The 13,741-nt window shown below is 41.2% G+C and overlaps 1 protein-coding gene across 1 annotated transcript in view; it reads left to right on the forward strand.

Annotated features, from left to right (window-relative positions):
- Positions 1–326: 326 nt before the first annotated feature.
- The window catches only part of LOC126108232 (serine hydroxymethyltransferase, mitochondrial-like), a 205,713-nt gene continuing 192,298 nt past the window's right edge, over positions 327–13,741 (forward strand). Inside the window, exon 1 of the mRNA XM_049913463.1 lies at positions 327–374. Within this exon, the coding sequence (XP_049769420.1) occupies positions 327–374 (48 nt within the window). The remainder of the gene's footprint in view (positions 375–13,741) is intronic.

Genomic DNA, 13,741 nt, shown 5'->3' on the forward strand with positions numbered 1-13,741 from the left:
CTGGATATATCTATAATGCGCTGTAGCATCGAAACTCTATATTTGCGCAGTATGCATGTATAAATATGAAATCCACCATATAGGGCACGATATCTTCGGAAACTGTGAAATCGAGATTGCCCTGTGCGATGTGCTTTTGTTACACAGTCTGAGCGTAACTCAACGTGATGTAGAATAAATTCAGCAGACCCGATCTGTTCAAAACCATTGCAAGGTGACTACTTCGTTACGCAGAGACACAAATTAGTATACATACAGTATAGAAATAAAGAGAGCTAAGCCTTCCTAAGTAATTTTGGTTGTCAGAAATATTGGCCTTTTTAGTCATGCTGGGGCGTAAGACGGCATCTGAAAGGATGGGAATGAACATGGAGGTAAAAATACCTCCACGGGAATGAAGCAATGACATTGTTACTCTTTGCGTGCGGCTTGAGCATAACAACAGAACTTAATCCTGGAACATTAAAAAGGGGGAAGAGGAAACACTGTGACATTGTTACTAAACGATCGTAAATTTTACCACCTCATATTTTATTCAAAGGAAGTCGTAGTTTATAGTTTTGCACTACTTAATTAAAGTTATAAAATGTCCAGTGGTATATCACATACAAAATAAGTACAAAATCCTCTGTTTTGCACCTGATACACCATTGTGCTGCTCAGTATATCGACGGGAACCACAAATTGACACCAACTGCAATCATATTTTTTGTATGGTTTAGGAATCTAGGATTAAACTGCTCGGAGTGAAGCAGTGACTTTTCTATTCTTCGTTATTGGAAATATTTGGCCGTTGCTCCAAGAACAGGACGCAGTTTTCACAAGTGAGGTTAAGCTGTTTTCGGCTGTATTTTCCGAATATCTCGTGATCTGGGATGGTGTGGTTACGCTAGGACACAGGCGCACAGCTTGACTGCCAGAAAAAATATGGTTGTGGTGACGGTCTGATCTATATCGTAGCGAGAGGTCTAGGTTAGGTTGGAATGTAACAGTTTGGCTGTGAGTTGGCGAAGACAACGAATGTGACAACAGAAAATATGGTTGTGGTGACAGACTGATCTGCAGTGTAGCCAGAGGAATGCAACAGTTTAGTTGTGAGTTGGCAAAGCCAACGAATGTGAAAGCAGAACATCAGGTTTATTTTATTTAGTTCATTTTATTTTACTAATTTCTTCCTCCATCGATCCAACTGCGATAAACTCACAAGGATATAGAGTGTGTCAGTAAACAACCATTACAAAGGTAGTAGTAAAGCAGTCAATCAGACAAAAATAAAAATGAAATGATCGTATGGCATTGTTGGCCGGGAGGCCCCATGCGAAGTAATTCTACATGTTTGCTATACACATATGTGCTAAGAGTGACAGATTACATCAAACATTACACATAGAAAGTGAAAAAAATTAAAAACAAGTGAAAATGTCTATGAATGTTACATGGGTATGGTACCTACATCATTGTACAAACTTAAACTATGGTATATCACACTCACAATATCTTGGCCACAGACCTAGGTGATATTTTCATTGGTCGGCCAGGGTGGTCGAGCAGTTCTAGGTGCTTGTCTGGAACTGCGCGACCGCTCCGGTCGCAGGTTTGAATCCTGCCTCGGGCATCGATGTGTGTGATGTCCTTAGGTTAGTTAGGTTTAAGTAGTTCTAAGTTCTAGGGGACTGATGACCTTAGAAGTTAAGTCCCATAGTGCTCAGAGCCATTTGAACCATTTTTGATATTTTCATTGTGGCAACAAAAAAAAAAAAAAAACCCTCTTCTAAACTTTAAAATGACATATTCAGTAGAAATTGCTTCAGATGCCCCCTAAAAGAGAAATGGTTATCAAATTTGTTTTTAATACCTGGAAGGAGAGCATTAAAAACTTTTGCACCAGAGAACTGTACATCCTTTTGCACTATGATGATGATGATGATGATGATGAAGTCCCATACTCCCTGACAGCGCGTAGGGGACGATGTGGGAGACCCGCACCGCTGTACTAGGCAAGGTCCTAGCAAAGGTGATTTGCCATTGCCTTCCTCCGACCATAATGGGGATGAATGATGATGATGAAGACGACACAACAACATCCAGTCGTCTTGAGGCAGGTGAAAATCCCTGACCCCATCGGGAATCGAACCCGGGACTCCGTGCTTGGGAAGGGAGAATGCTACTGCGGGCCCAGGTTTTTACATTCATTCTGGAAATTGCGCTTTCTCCTAGTATCATATCCATGATATTCACTATTTCTTTTATGAAACTCAGTATCTTTGCTGCTGAAACTCATAAGAGAAAATATGTATCGGGACGTCATAGTAAGAATTTTTAGTTTCCAGAAAAGGTTTCTACAACTACATCTGGAGTCTACGCCGCTCGTTATTCTTATAACACATTTCTGGGCCAAGAGTATTTTGTTTGCTAGTGTTTGGTTTCCCCAAAATGGAAATATCCATAGTATGCCGCTTTCATTGTGTGCATGTTTCCACTCTCTGAGAGAACGCGTAGGGCAAAAATCGATGAGCTGAGTCTCTTCTGAAGATTTATTATGTGATGAGACCAGTTTACTCTGGAGTCAATTCAAACAAAAACTTTGTTGTTTCAACTCGTTCTATTGACTATGTTACACATTTCACAGTTAATTCGTCCTCCGCTTCAGCATTTGCAGTGAACTGAATATAATTAGGCTAGTCTTATTATATTTCAGTGAGAGTCCATTGAAGCTAAACCATTTCACTAAATCTTTGTCAGCGATGTTGAATTTTATAGGATAAGTGAAGGTGAATTACGGTCATGGTTAGTCCCTCATCATGTTGTGGTGACAGACTGATCTGTAGTACGGCCAGAGGTCTAGGTTAGGTCAGAATGCAACAGTTTGGTTGTTAGTTGGTGAGGCCAACAAATGTGAAAGTAGAAAATCTGGTTGTGGTGACAGACTGGTCTGCAGTGTAGCTAGAGATCTAGGTTAGGTTGGAATGCAACATTTTGGTTGTGAGTTGGTGAAGCCAACAAATGCGAAAGCATAAAGTCGGGTTGTGGTGGTAGATTGATGTGTAATGTAGTTACAGGTCTAGGCTGTGTTCAAAGCTAACTATTTGTTAATGGGCAGAACCTCCTAATGTGAAAGATAAAAACCAAGTTGTGGTGACAACATTATAGTTAGCTTGTGGCATAACAGTGATTGCGTAACTTATGTCATGAATAATCAGCTATTTTCGCGAACATGTTGAGTTTTCCGTTAATGTGAATAGGCAGGAAAGTAAAAGCATAACTTCAGTTTATGTAGGGAACTATTTATTACAATCCAAATTATATAATTCTTGTTTCACAAAAATGTTGTTGGGTGAATGGAAGCGTCCGATTTCACCCGTCGGCTTTGACCCGTGACGTAAGACTGCTGTGGTGTGTGACGTCACGATGGCGCGGAATTTAGTTTGTGAGAGTGGCGTGTTTGCAGGTTTCGTTTTGATGCGATCGGTGGTGCCTTCTGGTGGTGTGTTAGGTGATGTTTTTGGTTTAGTTTGCGAGTGTGGCGTCGTGTGTTAATTGTGGTAAATTGCTTTTTTTATGTCTTTGGTAGGTATGGATATGACTCACAGGGTCAACAGTTTTCGGTTGGCGGCTATTCGGATTTTTGGATGAAGTCGTGAACTGTTCAGTATGCTGTGAAGAAATGAGGTTTACTTACAGTTCCGGCGTTTCGGACCAGGGACGGCTGTATGTGGAGATGTTGTAAGGATAACAGGTCAAGGGAAGTGTTCGGTCCCAATGTGTGGCTGTGAATGTTGGTTTTGGTATCGGGAGATGTTTCAGAGCTGTATAGGTCAAGGGAAGTGTTAGGTCCTAATTTATGGGATCGGGAGCTGCTGTTGAGTTATATAGGTCAAGGGAAGTGTCCGATTCCAGATGATATTGTGTTTAGTGGTATTTGGGGAGTTTTGTGATGTCGGTTTTTTTCGTCGTTTTGTGTGGTTTTGTATGGGGGTTTATATTTAGTTTGTCCCCACCAAAAAAAAGCCCATTTCCCGCGCTCGTCCCGTTAGTGTCATTAGGCTTTTTGTGGAACGTGTGTATGTTCGTTTTTCGATGTATTTTCGTCCTCATAATGTGTACGTAACGACTTTATATGCGCCCTATTGGAATCGTGGTTTATGGTCGTTTCCGCCATATTTGTGACGCCATGGGTCAAAGCAGACGGGCGGGATCGGAAGCTTCCGTATTTCCATGTTGCTTTTTGACCTGAGATGTGATTACTTCGCAGCACATCTCTACCGGGGTTATTTGGCAAACTATATAAATGATTATTTTAGTAGCATAGGAATAAAATTGCAGGAAAATTTTCAAACAGCCCCTCAGGTCAAAAAGCCAAATAATGGTGTATCACACTCAATGGTGTTATTCCCTACAACACAAGAAGTGAAAAACAAAAACTCAGCTGGTCTGGATGAAGTCCCCATTTTTATAATTATGGACTGTATCAGGAGCCTGCTTCCACCTTTAGATGATATTATAAATTAATCTTTCGAGCAGGGCTCCTTTCCATACTATTTAAAATATGCCAAATTACTACCTCTCTTCAAAAAACGTGATGCAAGAAAAATTGAAAATTATAGGCCAATTTCTCTACTCTCATGATTTGCAAAAATATTAGAAACTATTATGAAAGACAGGCTAATGAATTATTTAAATAAATACAACTTACTGTCTGTTGACCAGTTTGGATTTCGATCAGGGAAAAGCACAGAATCAGCAACAGCACACCTCACAAAACACATTCTAGAAGAGTTAGATAAAGGGAACTACACAACAGGTATATTTCTTGATCTAACTAAAGCATTTGATACAGTAGACCACAACATATTGCTAAATAAGTGAGATGAACTGGGAATAAGGAGACTTGTGAAAAAGTGGTTCCAGTCATATCTAAAAAATAGAAGACAGATAACCGAAATCTCACATATTTAAAGTTGCTCAAACTATATTGTAAAGTATACTTCAGACCCAAATTATGTAAATATAGGCGTCCCATGGGGTAGTGTCTTTGGCCCAATAATATTCCTCATTTACATAAATGACTTCCCACAGAGCTTCAAGCATGGACTAACAATATTGTTTCCAGATCACTCAAATGTTCTAATCAGTAACAAATCACCAGATGCACTGAAAGACAAAGCCGAACAAACACTAAACAGAGTACGTGAGTGGGCATCCAGTAATAAACTAACACTAAATTAAAAAAAAAAAGAAATGCTGTTAACTTCTATGTCTGCAAAAAACCACACTATAACAACTTTATGTTAAACGATGAAACTATAGAATGTGTAGACTACAGAAAATTTCTTGGTATGCATGTTGACAGTCAGTTAAAGTGGGAAAAACATATTAAAATACTTAGCAACAGAATCGCTACAGCATGCCATGCTCTTAGAATTCTGACTGCAGTGTGTGATACTACATGTGTCAGATCTGTATATTTCTCTTATATCCACTCTGTTATTACCTATGGAACAATATTTTGGGAAGTGTAAAAATATTCAAATAGTTTTCAAATTACAGAAAAGAGCAATTCATATAATAACCAAGAGTGGCAGTAGGGCTCACTGCCTTGAACATTTCCAAAAGCTGGAAATCGTAACTGTCCCCTGTGCATACATTTTTCAAAGTATTATGTATGTAAAAAAAAATATATACTGCTATGTTAAAAATTCTTTAGTACACAGCTATGAAACTAGAAACCAATACAATCTGCATGTAGAGAGGAAAAATTAAGTCAAAACTCAGCTGAGCTTGTTGTACAATGCCATTAAATTATGTAATAAATTACCCGAAATTATAAAAGATATTGACACAATTGGACAGTTCAAAATAAAACTAAAAAATGTTTATTAAATAAAAGTTATTACGCAGTAACGGACTATCTGAATTAAAACATGTAGCGTAATTAAAGTAGCCCACATTGTAATATATGAGGAATTAATTATAATATGAAATCCAGAATCTTACAGTACTATAAGAAAATTACATAAAGTTGTGAAACTAATGTAAGATACCTTAAAAATGTGTGTAAATATTTTATGTATATAATTGCAGGTATATTGTATTGTATATGATTTTGCTGACGAAATCCACACAATGTAAATTTTTACACAGATTAATAAAGAAATCAGTCAATCAAACCGGTTGCTCTGGGCAAGTGAAATGTCACACTATCATGTGAGTAGTGACGATACCATATCGAGTACTGTGATATGTTACGAAATTTGGTCTGATTCAAACGAAATTGTCAGTTGTCTAGTTGTAGTTCAGATAAGATAGAATGTGACGGCTGTTTTGTCATTGATGTTGGATTTTATAGGATAAGTGAAGGTGAACTATGGTCATGGTTAGTCCCTCATCATGTGCTTCCACACTCATCAGAGGGCTTGAAATGCAAAGTGCTTTGCATGTTCTTATTGAATGAAAATTCATTTCGTTGCTAGCATGATGGAAGGGTAGTCATGTGATCAGTGCGCAGTGTACATTCGAGTGCAGTGCCAGGAATGGTACTTAGTTTGGTGACTTTGTGAATAGCAGTCCGAAAAATGTCAGAGTTCTGTGCCCTATGGCTCTCCATGTGTCATCCGAAGACTGAGACTTGTCACAAATTACGGCATGTCTACACGTATAGTGACTGACTGGGCTACTGTCTGTCATGAAGTGAAGGTTCTGAAAGATTGTTCCATACATACACACAATGAGTAGAAAATGTGGCAGGACATCAGAAGTGCCATCCCACAGTATGGCAGAAAGACCAAATATTTCGCAGGTTACCTAGCTGAATACATGTTCTGTCAAGCAGATCACCAAAAAGAAATGTTACATACACATGTAGTGGTACTGAGTGGGCAACAAACAATTCACAGCAGTTATGGGGACCAGGAGTTGTTGTTGAAATGGATGAGACAAAATTTGGGAAACGGAAATGGAATAAAGGCCATGAAATTGTAGGAAACTGGGTTGTTGTTGTTCTGGTCTTCAGTCCTGAGACTGGTTTGATGCAGCTCTCCATGCTGCTCTATCCTGTGCAAGCTTCTTCATCTCCCAGTACCTACTGCAGCCTACATCCTTCTGAATCTGCTTAGTTTATTCATTTGTTGGTCTCCCTCTATGATTTTTACCCTCCACGCTGCCCTCCACTACTAAATTGGTGATCCCTTGATGCCTCAGAACATGTCCTACCAACCGATCCCTTCTTCTAGTCAAGTTGTGCCACAAACTCCTCTTCTCCCCAATTTTCTTGAATACCTCCTCATTAGTTATGTGATCTACCCATGTAATCTTCAGCATTCTTCTGTAGCACCACATTTCGAAAGCTTCTATTTTCTTCTTGTATGAACTATTTATTGTCCACATTTCACTTCCATACAAATACTTTCAGAAACAACTTCCTGACACTTAAATCAATGCTCGATGTTAACAAATTTCTCTTCTTCAGAAATGCTTTCCTTGCCATTACCAGTCTACATTTTATATCCTCTCTACTTCGAACATCATCAGTTATTTTGCTCCCCAAATAGCAAAACTCCTTTACTACTTTAAGTGTCTCATTTCCTAATCTAATTCCCTCAGCATCAGCCGACTGAATTCGACTACATTCCATTATCCTCGTTTTGATTTTGTTGATGTTCATCTTATATCCTCCTTTCAAGACACTGTCCATTCTGTTCAACTGCTCTTCCAAGTCGTTTGCTGTCTCTGACAGAATTACGATGTCATCGGCGAACCTCAAAGTTTTTATTTCTTCTCCATGGATTTTAATACCTACTCCGAACTTTTCTTTCGTTTCCTTTACTGCTTGCTCAATATACAGATTGAATAGCATCTGGGAGAGGCTACATCCCTTTCTCACTCCCTTCTCAACCACTGCTTCCCTTTCATGTCCCTCGACCTTTATAACTGCCATCTGGTTTCTGTACAAATTGTAAATAGCCTTTCGCTCCCTGTATTTTACCCCTGCCACCTTCAGAATTTGAAAGAGAGTATTCCAGTCAACATTGTCAAATGCTTTCTCTAAGTCTACAAATGCTAGAATTGTAGGTTTGCCTTTCCTTAATCTTTCTTCTAAGATAAGTTATAGGGTCAGTATTGCCTCACGTGTTCCAAGGAAATTGGGTGTTCGGTGGAATGCAGCAAGGGTCAAAAAGATGCTTTCTTGAGCCCCCTGAATTTTGGAGTGAGGAAGTGTTGTGCAGAGTACTAAAAGAAAAGATCCTCCTTGTGACAATGATCATTAGTGACTGCTTCACTTCATACAACACTTTTGGTACTGACGGTTTACAGCATCTTAGAGTGAACCATAGTCTGAACTTTGTAGATCTGAAAAATCATTGTGTTCACAGACAGAATGTGGAGAGAATGTGGCGGGACGTCAGAAGTACCAGCCCACGATATGGCAGAAAGACCAAATATTTCTCAGTTCCATTGAGCACATAACCAGAAAGAAATATCAAATCATTTTTTGTTGAAGTGGGTAAACTTTACCCACCTGGCAGAACTGGGATGCAATAATTCTTTTGAAGACTATCACAAGCACGACTGGTGACTACAATTCCATGCTTTTCAGTGAAACTGGTTTCTTCATTTTCCTCACCATGAGCCAGACGGCGTGGCCGAGCGGTTCTAGGCGCTACGGTCGCAGGTTCGAATCCTGCCTCGGGCGTGGATGTGTGTGATGTCCTTAGATTAGTTAGGTTTAAGTAGTTCTAAGTTCTAGAGGACTGATGGCTTCAGAAGTTTTTTTTTAAGTCCCATAGTGCTCAGATCCATTTGAACCTCAACATTAAAGGTATGTTACAGCACCGCTTCGCTTGGTGCTGTATATTTTGTACATTATTTTGCAGCATCTACTTTTTTCAACTTTCATGCTTAACATCTTGTCATCGTCTTTGTGTTCGTTGCTTGAAGATGAGATGATGTGGTTCACTGATTACATAATGTCTGATGTGTTCTGATTGGTTAAGCACATCACGTGTCCTGCACTTAGACTGTGTAACAGAAACAGATTGCACAGCGAAATCTCGATTTCACAGTTTCTGAAGGTATCGTGCCATATTTGGTGGATTTCTTATTTACATTTGCTTATTGTGCAAATATGTAGTTTCAGTTCTACAGCACACCTACCCAAGAGACGTCTTTTCCTTCTTGGTTTGTTGTGTTGCAGTGCCATGAAGTCCGAAACTGATATATAAAAATTCTACAATGCAAGACAGGTTTCTGTTTATTTATCATGTTCACTAGAGCCAACTGTTCATTCCCACATCAGGGTCCATAACTCCCATCATAAAGTGAAGCCTTTTGAGATGTGGAAAGAGAAAATTTATGCATTAACTGGCAGAAGCATCCACTTCTGTTAAACATACTAACAACAAATCGTGGCTAAGCTGCTAAATTATGCACACCGATACTTTTATAATAATTTATATTTGTGTGTTAGAAGCAAAACATCTATCTTGAAAAATACCTATACTACCCATGTATGGATGAAGTAAATAGGGTGTAACTGGCACTTGACTAAAATTGGCCTGTATGGTTGTCGTGACAAAATTCTCTGTAACACAGCCCGAGTTGATGGAGTCAGTGAATGTGAATGCCAAATGGAGGTTGTGCCAACAGACTGTCATATTTCATTATATGATTTCAGCCGAATGCCATTTATTCATTGGCACATAAGATGACATTTAAGCTGCATAAGGCACCATCTCAATTACAAACATATATGTTATCTCTTTTTGAAATACAGGTTGTGTTGCAGAGACGACAACCAGAAAATTTTATTATTACACTATAGGTTAAATTTGGCATGTACCATCCGTTTCCTTTGACTAATGACATCACCTTGCTAAAAACCCCTATTTCGAGTAAATCCAACGTGGCAACCAAAACATCTTTCATAAGACCCGCAAAAAGACTAATACAGTGCGAATCAGTTCACTGGCTATACCCAATGAAATTAGCGGGCAACTGCGAAAAAACAGTAGGTTTGAGTGGTGAAAAACTAAAAATTCAATAACAAAAACAACAAAACCATTAAAGATTGTACTGTAGTCAGTTTAAGTATTCATAGATCCTTGAAGAGGCTTCTGCAGTGTGTTTGGTTAGGGCATGAACATTAACACAATATTCTTGATGCACATTTCTGTAGAATAAATATATTTTTTGCCATAGCTACATTTGCCCAGGAAATCTATGGGACAGTTCTGAATGACAAGATGCTGCCGAGGATGCAGACTGTCACTCCTATTGTTCAGTCCTTGCACTGATCAAGCTATGCCACAATTCTAGAAAAAGTTCAGGAATACGATAAGAATTCAGGGTGAAAGGATTTTGATGATAAGATTTGCTGTTGAAATTGTTATTCTGAGTGAAATTGAAGAAGAATAGCAAGGCTCCTGCATATAAGAAGGGTAAAGGAATAGACACACAAAATTATCGACCAATATCTCTAATTTCCGAATGAGATTTTCACTCTGCAGCGGAGTGTGCGCTGATATGAAACTTCCTGGCAGATTAAAACTGTGTGCTGGACCGAGACTCGAACTCAGGACCTTTGCCTTTCACGGGCAAGTGCTCTACCAACTGAGCTACCCAAGCACGACTCACGCCCCGTCCTCACAGCTTTACTTCTGCCAGTACCTCGTCTCCTACCTTCCAAACTTTAGAGAAGCTCTCCCGCGAGCGTGAGTCGTGCTTGGGTAGCTCAGTTGGTAGAGCACTAGCCCGCGAAAGGCAAAGGTCCCGAGTTCGAGTCTCGGTCGAACACACAGTTTTAATCTGCCAGGAAGTTCCATATCAGTGCACACTCCGCTGCAGAGTGAAAATCTCATTCTGGAAACTTCCCCCAGGCTGTGGCTAAGCCATGTCTCCGCAATATCCTTTCTTTCAGGAGTGCTAGTTCTGTAAGGTTTGCAGGAGAGCTTCTGTAAAGTTTGGAAGGTAGGAGACGAGGTGCTGGCAGAAGTAAAGCTGTGAGGACGGGGCGTGAGTCGTGCTTGGGTAGCTCAGTTGGTAGAGCACTAGCCCGCGAAAGGCAAAGGTCCCGAGTTCGAGTCTCGGTCGAACACACAGTTTTAATCTGCCAGGAAGTTCCATATCAGTGCACACTCCGCTGCAGAGTGAAAATCTCATTCTGGAAACTTCCCCCAGGCTGTGGCTAAGCCATGTCTCCGCAATATCCTTTCTTTCAGGAGTGCTAGTTCTGTAAGGTTCGCAGGAGAGCTTCTGTAAAGTTTGGAAGGTAGGAGACGAGGTACTGGCAGAAGTAAAGCTGTGAGGACGGGGCGTGAGTCGTGCTTGGGTAGCTCAGTTGGTAGAGCACTTGCCCGTGAACGGCAAAGGTCCTGAGTTCGAGTCTCGGTCCGGCACACAGTTTTAATCTGCCAGGAAGTTTCATATCAGTGCACACTCCGCTGCAGAGTGAAAATCTCATTCTGGAAACATCCCCCAGGCTGTGGCTAAGCCATGTCTCCGCAATATCCTTTCTTTCAGGAGTGCTAGTTCTGTAAGGTTCGCAGGAGAGCTTCTGTAAAGTTTGGATGGTAGGAGACGAGGTACTGGCAGAAGTAAAGCTGTGAGGACGGGGCGTGAGTCGTGCTTGGGTAGCTCAGTTGGTAGAGCACTTGCTCGCGAAAGGCAAAGGTCCTGAATTTGAGTCTCGGTCCGACACACAGTTTTAATCTGCCAGGAAGTTTCATGTCAGTGCTCACTCCGCTGCAGAGTGAAAATCTCATTCTGGGAACTTGCCTGCTACTACAGGGAGCTGTAGAGGGTAGAAACCTCAGTAATCCGCACATTACTACACCTTGACCACCACTGTCATGGCATGTGTCACACCTTCCAGTAGCATGCCATTTGGCTGCTCTGGGACCCGCTGGAGGCCACTGAATGTGGACAGTGCCTCAATACCCTGGAACCAGAAACCAGCGGCCCCTGGTGGGCAAAAGCTCTTTATATTACTGTGCACAGGCTCCAGCCGGCAATCTTGTACATGGCACTAAACTGTACAGTTCTATTTATATTTATGCTGTCAAGCCGTGACCTAATAAACAGTTGTCTGTTTCTCATTACCGTGTCTTTTGTTGTGTTTGAAGTTAGAACTGAAATTGTAGGGGAAAACACAGATTGGAATATATCCAACAAATAACTGAGGACGCAGCGTGCAAGTGCTACTCCGAGATGGAAAGATTGGCACATATATTGAATTCTTTGAGGGCCTTGTCAAACCATCCAGAAAACTGATGTTTGAGGGGAAGAAATGAAAAAATAAACACCAAACTAGCAAATCTGTTTGCACCTCGATGCCACGAGAGAGAGTTTTGAGGGCAAAACAAGCGGAGCTCAACTTCTCAGTTAGCTTATGCACACGCTGGCGCCACCTCAGTTATCCGTCTGGATAACCAGGAACTTCACTCATGGAACCTCATCCAGTTTACGCCCATTGATTCTTAAGTAGGGTACCTGTAAGCCCCTTTAATTTCTTTGGTGTTGCATAATGTGAGTGTTAACCTGCCAGGGTAGCCAAGAGCGCTAATGCGCTGCTTCCTGAATTCGGGTAGGCGCGTCCACCCCGGGTCGAATCCGACTGACGGATTACTGATGAAGGGCTGGCATGCCGGCCAGCCTGGATGTGGTTTGTAGGCAGTTTTCTACATCCCCCTAGGTGAATACCGGGCTGATCCCCACATTCCTCCTCAGTTACACAACTCGTAGACATTTGAAAACATTTGCACTATTCCATGTCTTACACTAGGTGCAGACAACTGGGGTACACTAATTTCGTCCCAGGGGGTTTGGGGTGGCAGCAGGAAAGGCATCCGGCCACCCTCTGCTACTAACACTGCCAAATCAATAGTAACACAGCCGACCCCATGTGACACGGGACATAGGCCCCAAGAAAGAAAGATTGTGAGTGTTTGTAACACTGACAAGGAACCTCTTGACGGTGATATGAAGATGGTATCTGTTCTTTTTGACATGTCCGATAGAACAGATACCATCTTCATATAGTTAAGGCTAACGAGTCATTAACCTTCTTCTTCTGTGCGGATGCACACGTATTGCCCAAACTCTTATGGTACTCAGTAAGATTGTCTGCCGCGAGTAATGAGTTTAATGGGCAGGGCCACTACAAACGTAGTGTGTGGACATTAAGTTGGGAATGTGGGTCTCACGGGGAGCGTGCTAGGGATAAGTCCCTGCAGTCGCACTATCCTCTGTGCCCTCGGTGGCTGAGATGGGTAGAGCGTCTGCTATGTAAAAAGGAGCTCCTGGGTTCGCGTCCCGGTCGGGGCACACATTTTCAACTGTCCCCGTCGATGTACATCAGTGCCTATCGGCAGCATAGGGTCTTGATTTAATTATCATTTCATTCTTGACTGTGAGGTCGCAAAAGGCCAATGATGTTTACGGCATTTGACATCCCACATATAGTATGCCATGAAACTTCAATATTGGTTGCTAATGGCAACTGGGGTGGGACTGGTGGTATCCAGTGGTGAGCACAGCATGAGGCTACAGAGTGTAGTTGAACTGCTTAGTCAATCAGTAACTCACAGCACTGGTACAGTGCTGCTGGTGTTGATGCTAAACAGAGCAATGGCAATGCTAAACAAAGCAAACATTTCACTATATCTGCAACTACTGTTGCCGATGTTGACATTTCACCAAAGACAAACCCAAATATTATGCAGGGTGAGAAGGAAGTAGAAGATGAAAT

The sequence above is a fragment of the Schistocerca cancellata genome, chromosome 11, assembly GCF_023864275.1.
Source record: "Schistocerca cancellata isolate TAMUIC-IGC-003103 chromosome 11, iqSchCanc2.1, whole genome shotgun sequence".
Classification (NCBI taxonomy): domain Eukaryota; kingdom Metazoa; phylum Arthropoda; class Insecta; order Orthoptera; family Acrididae; genus Schistocerca; species Schistocerca cancellata.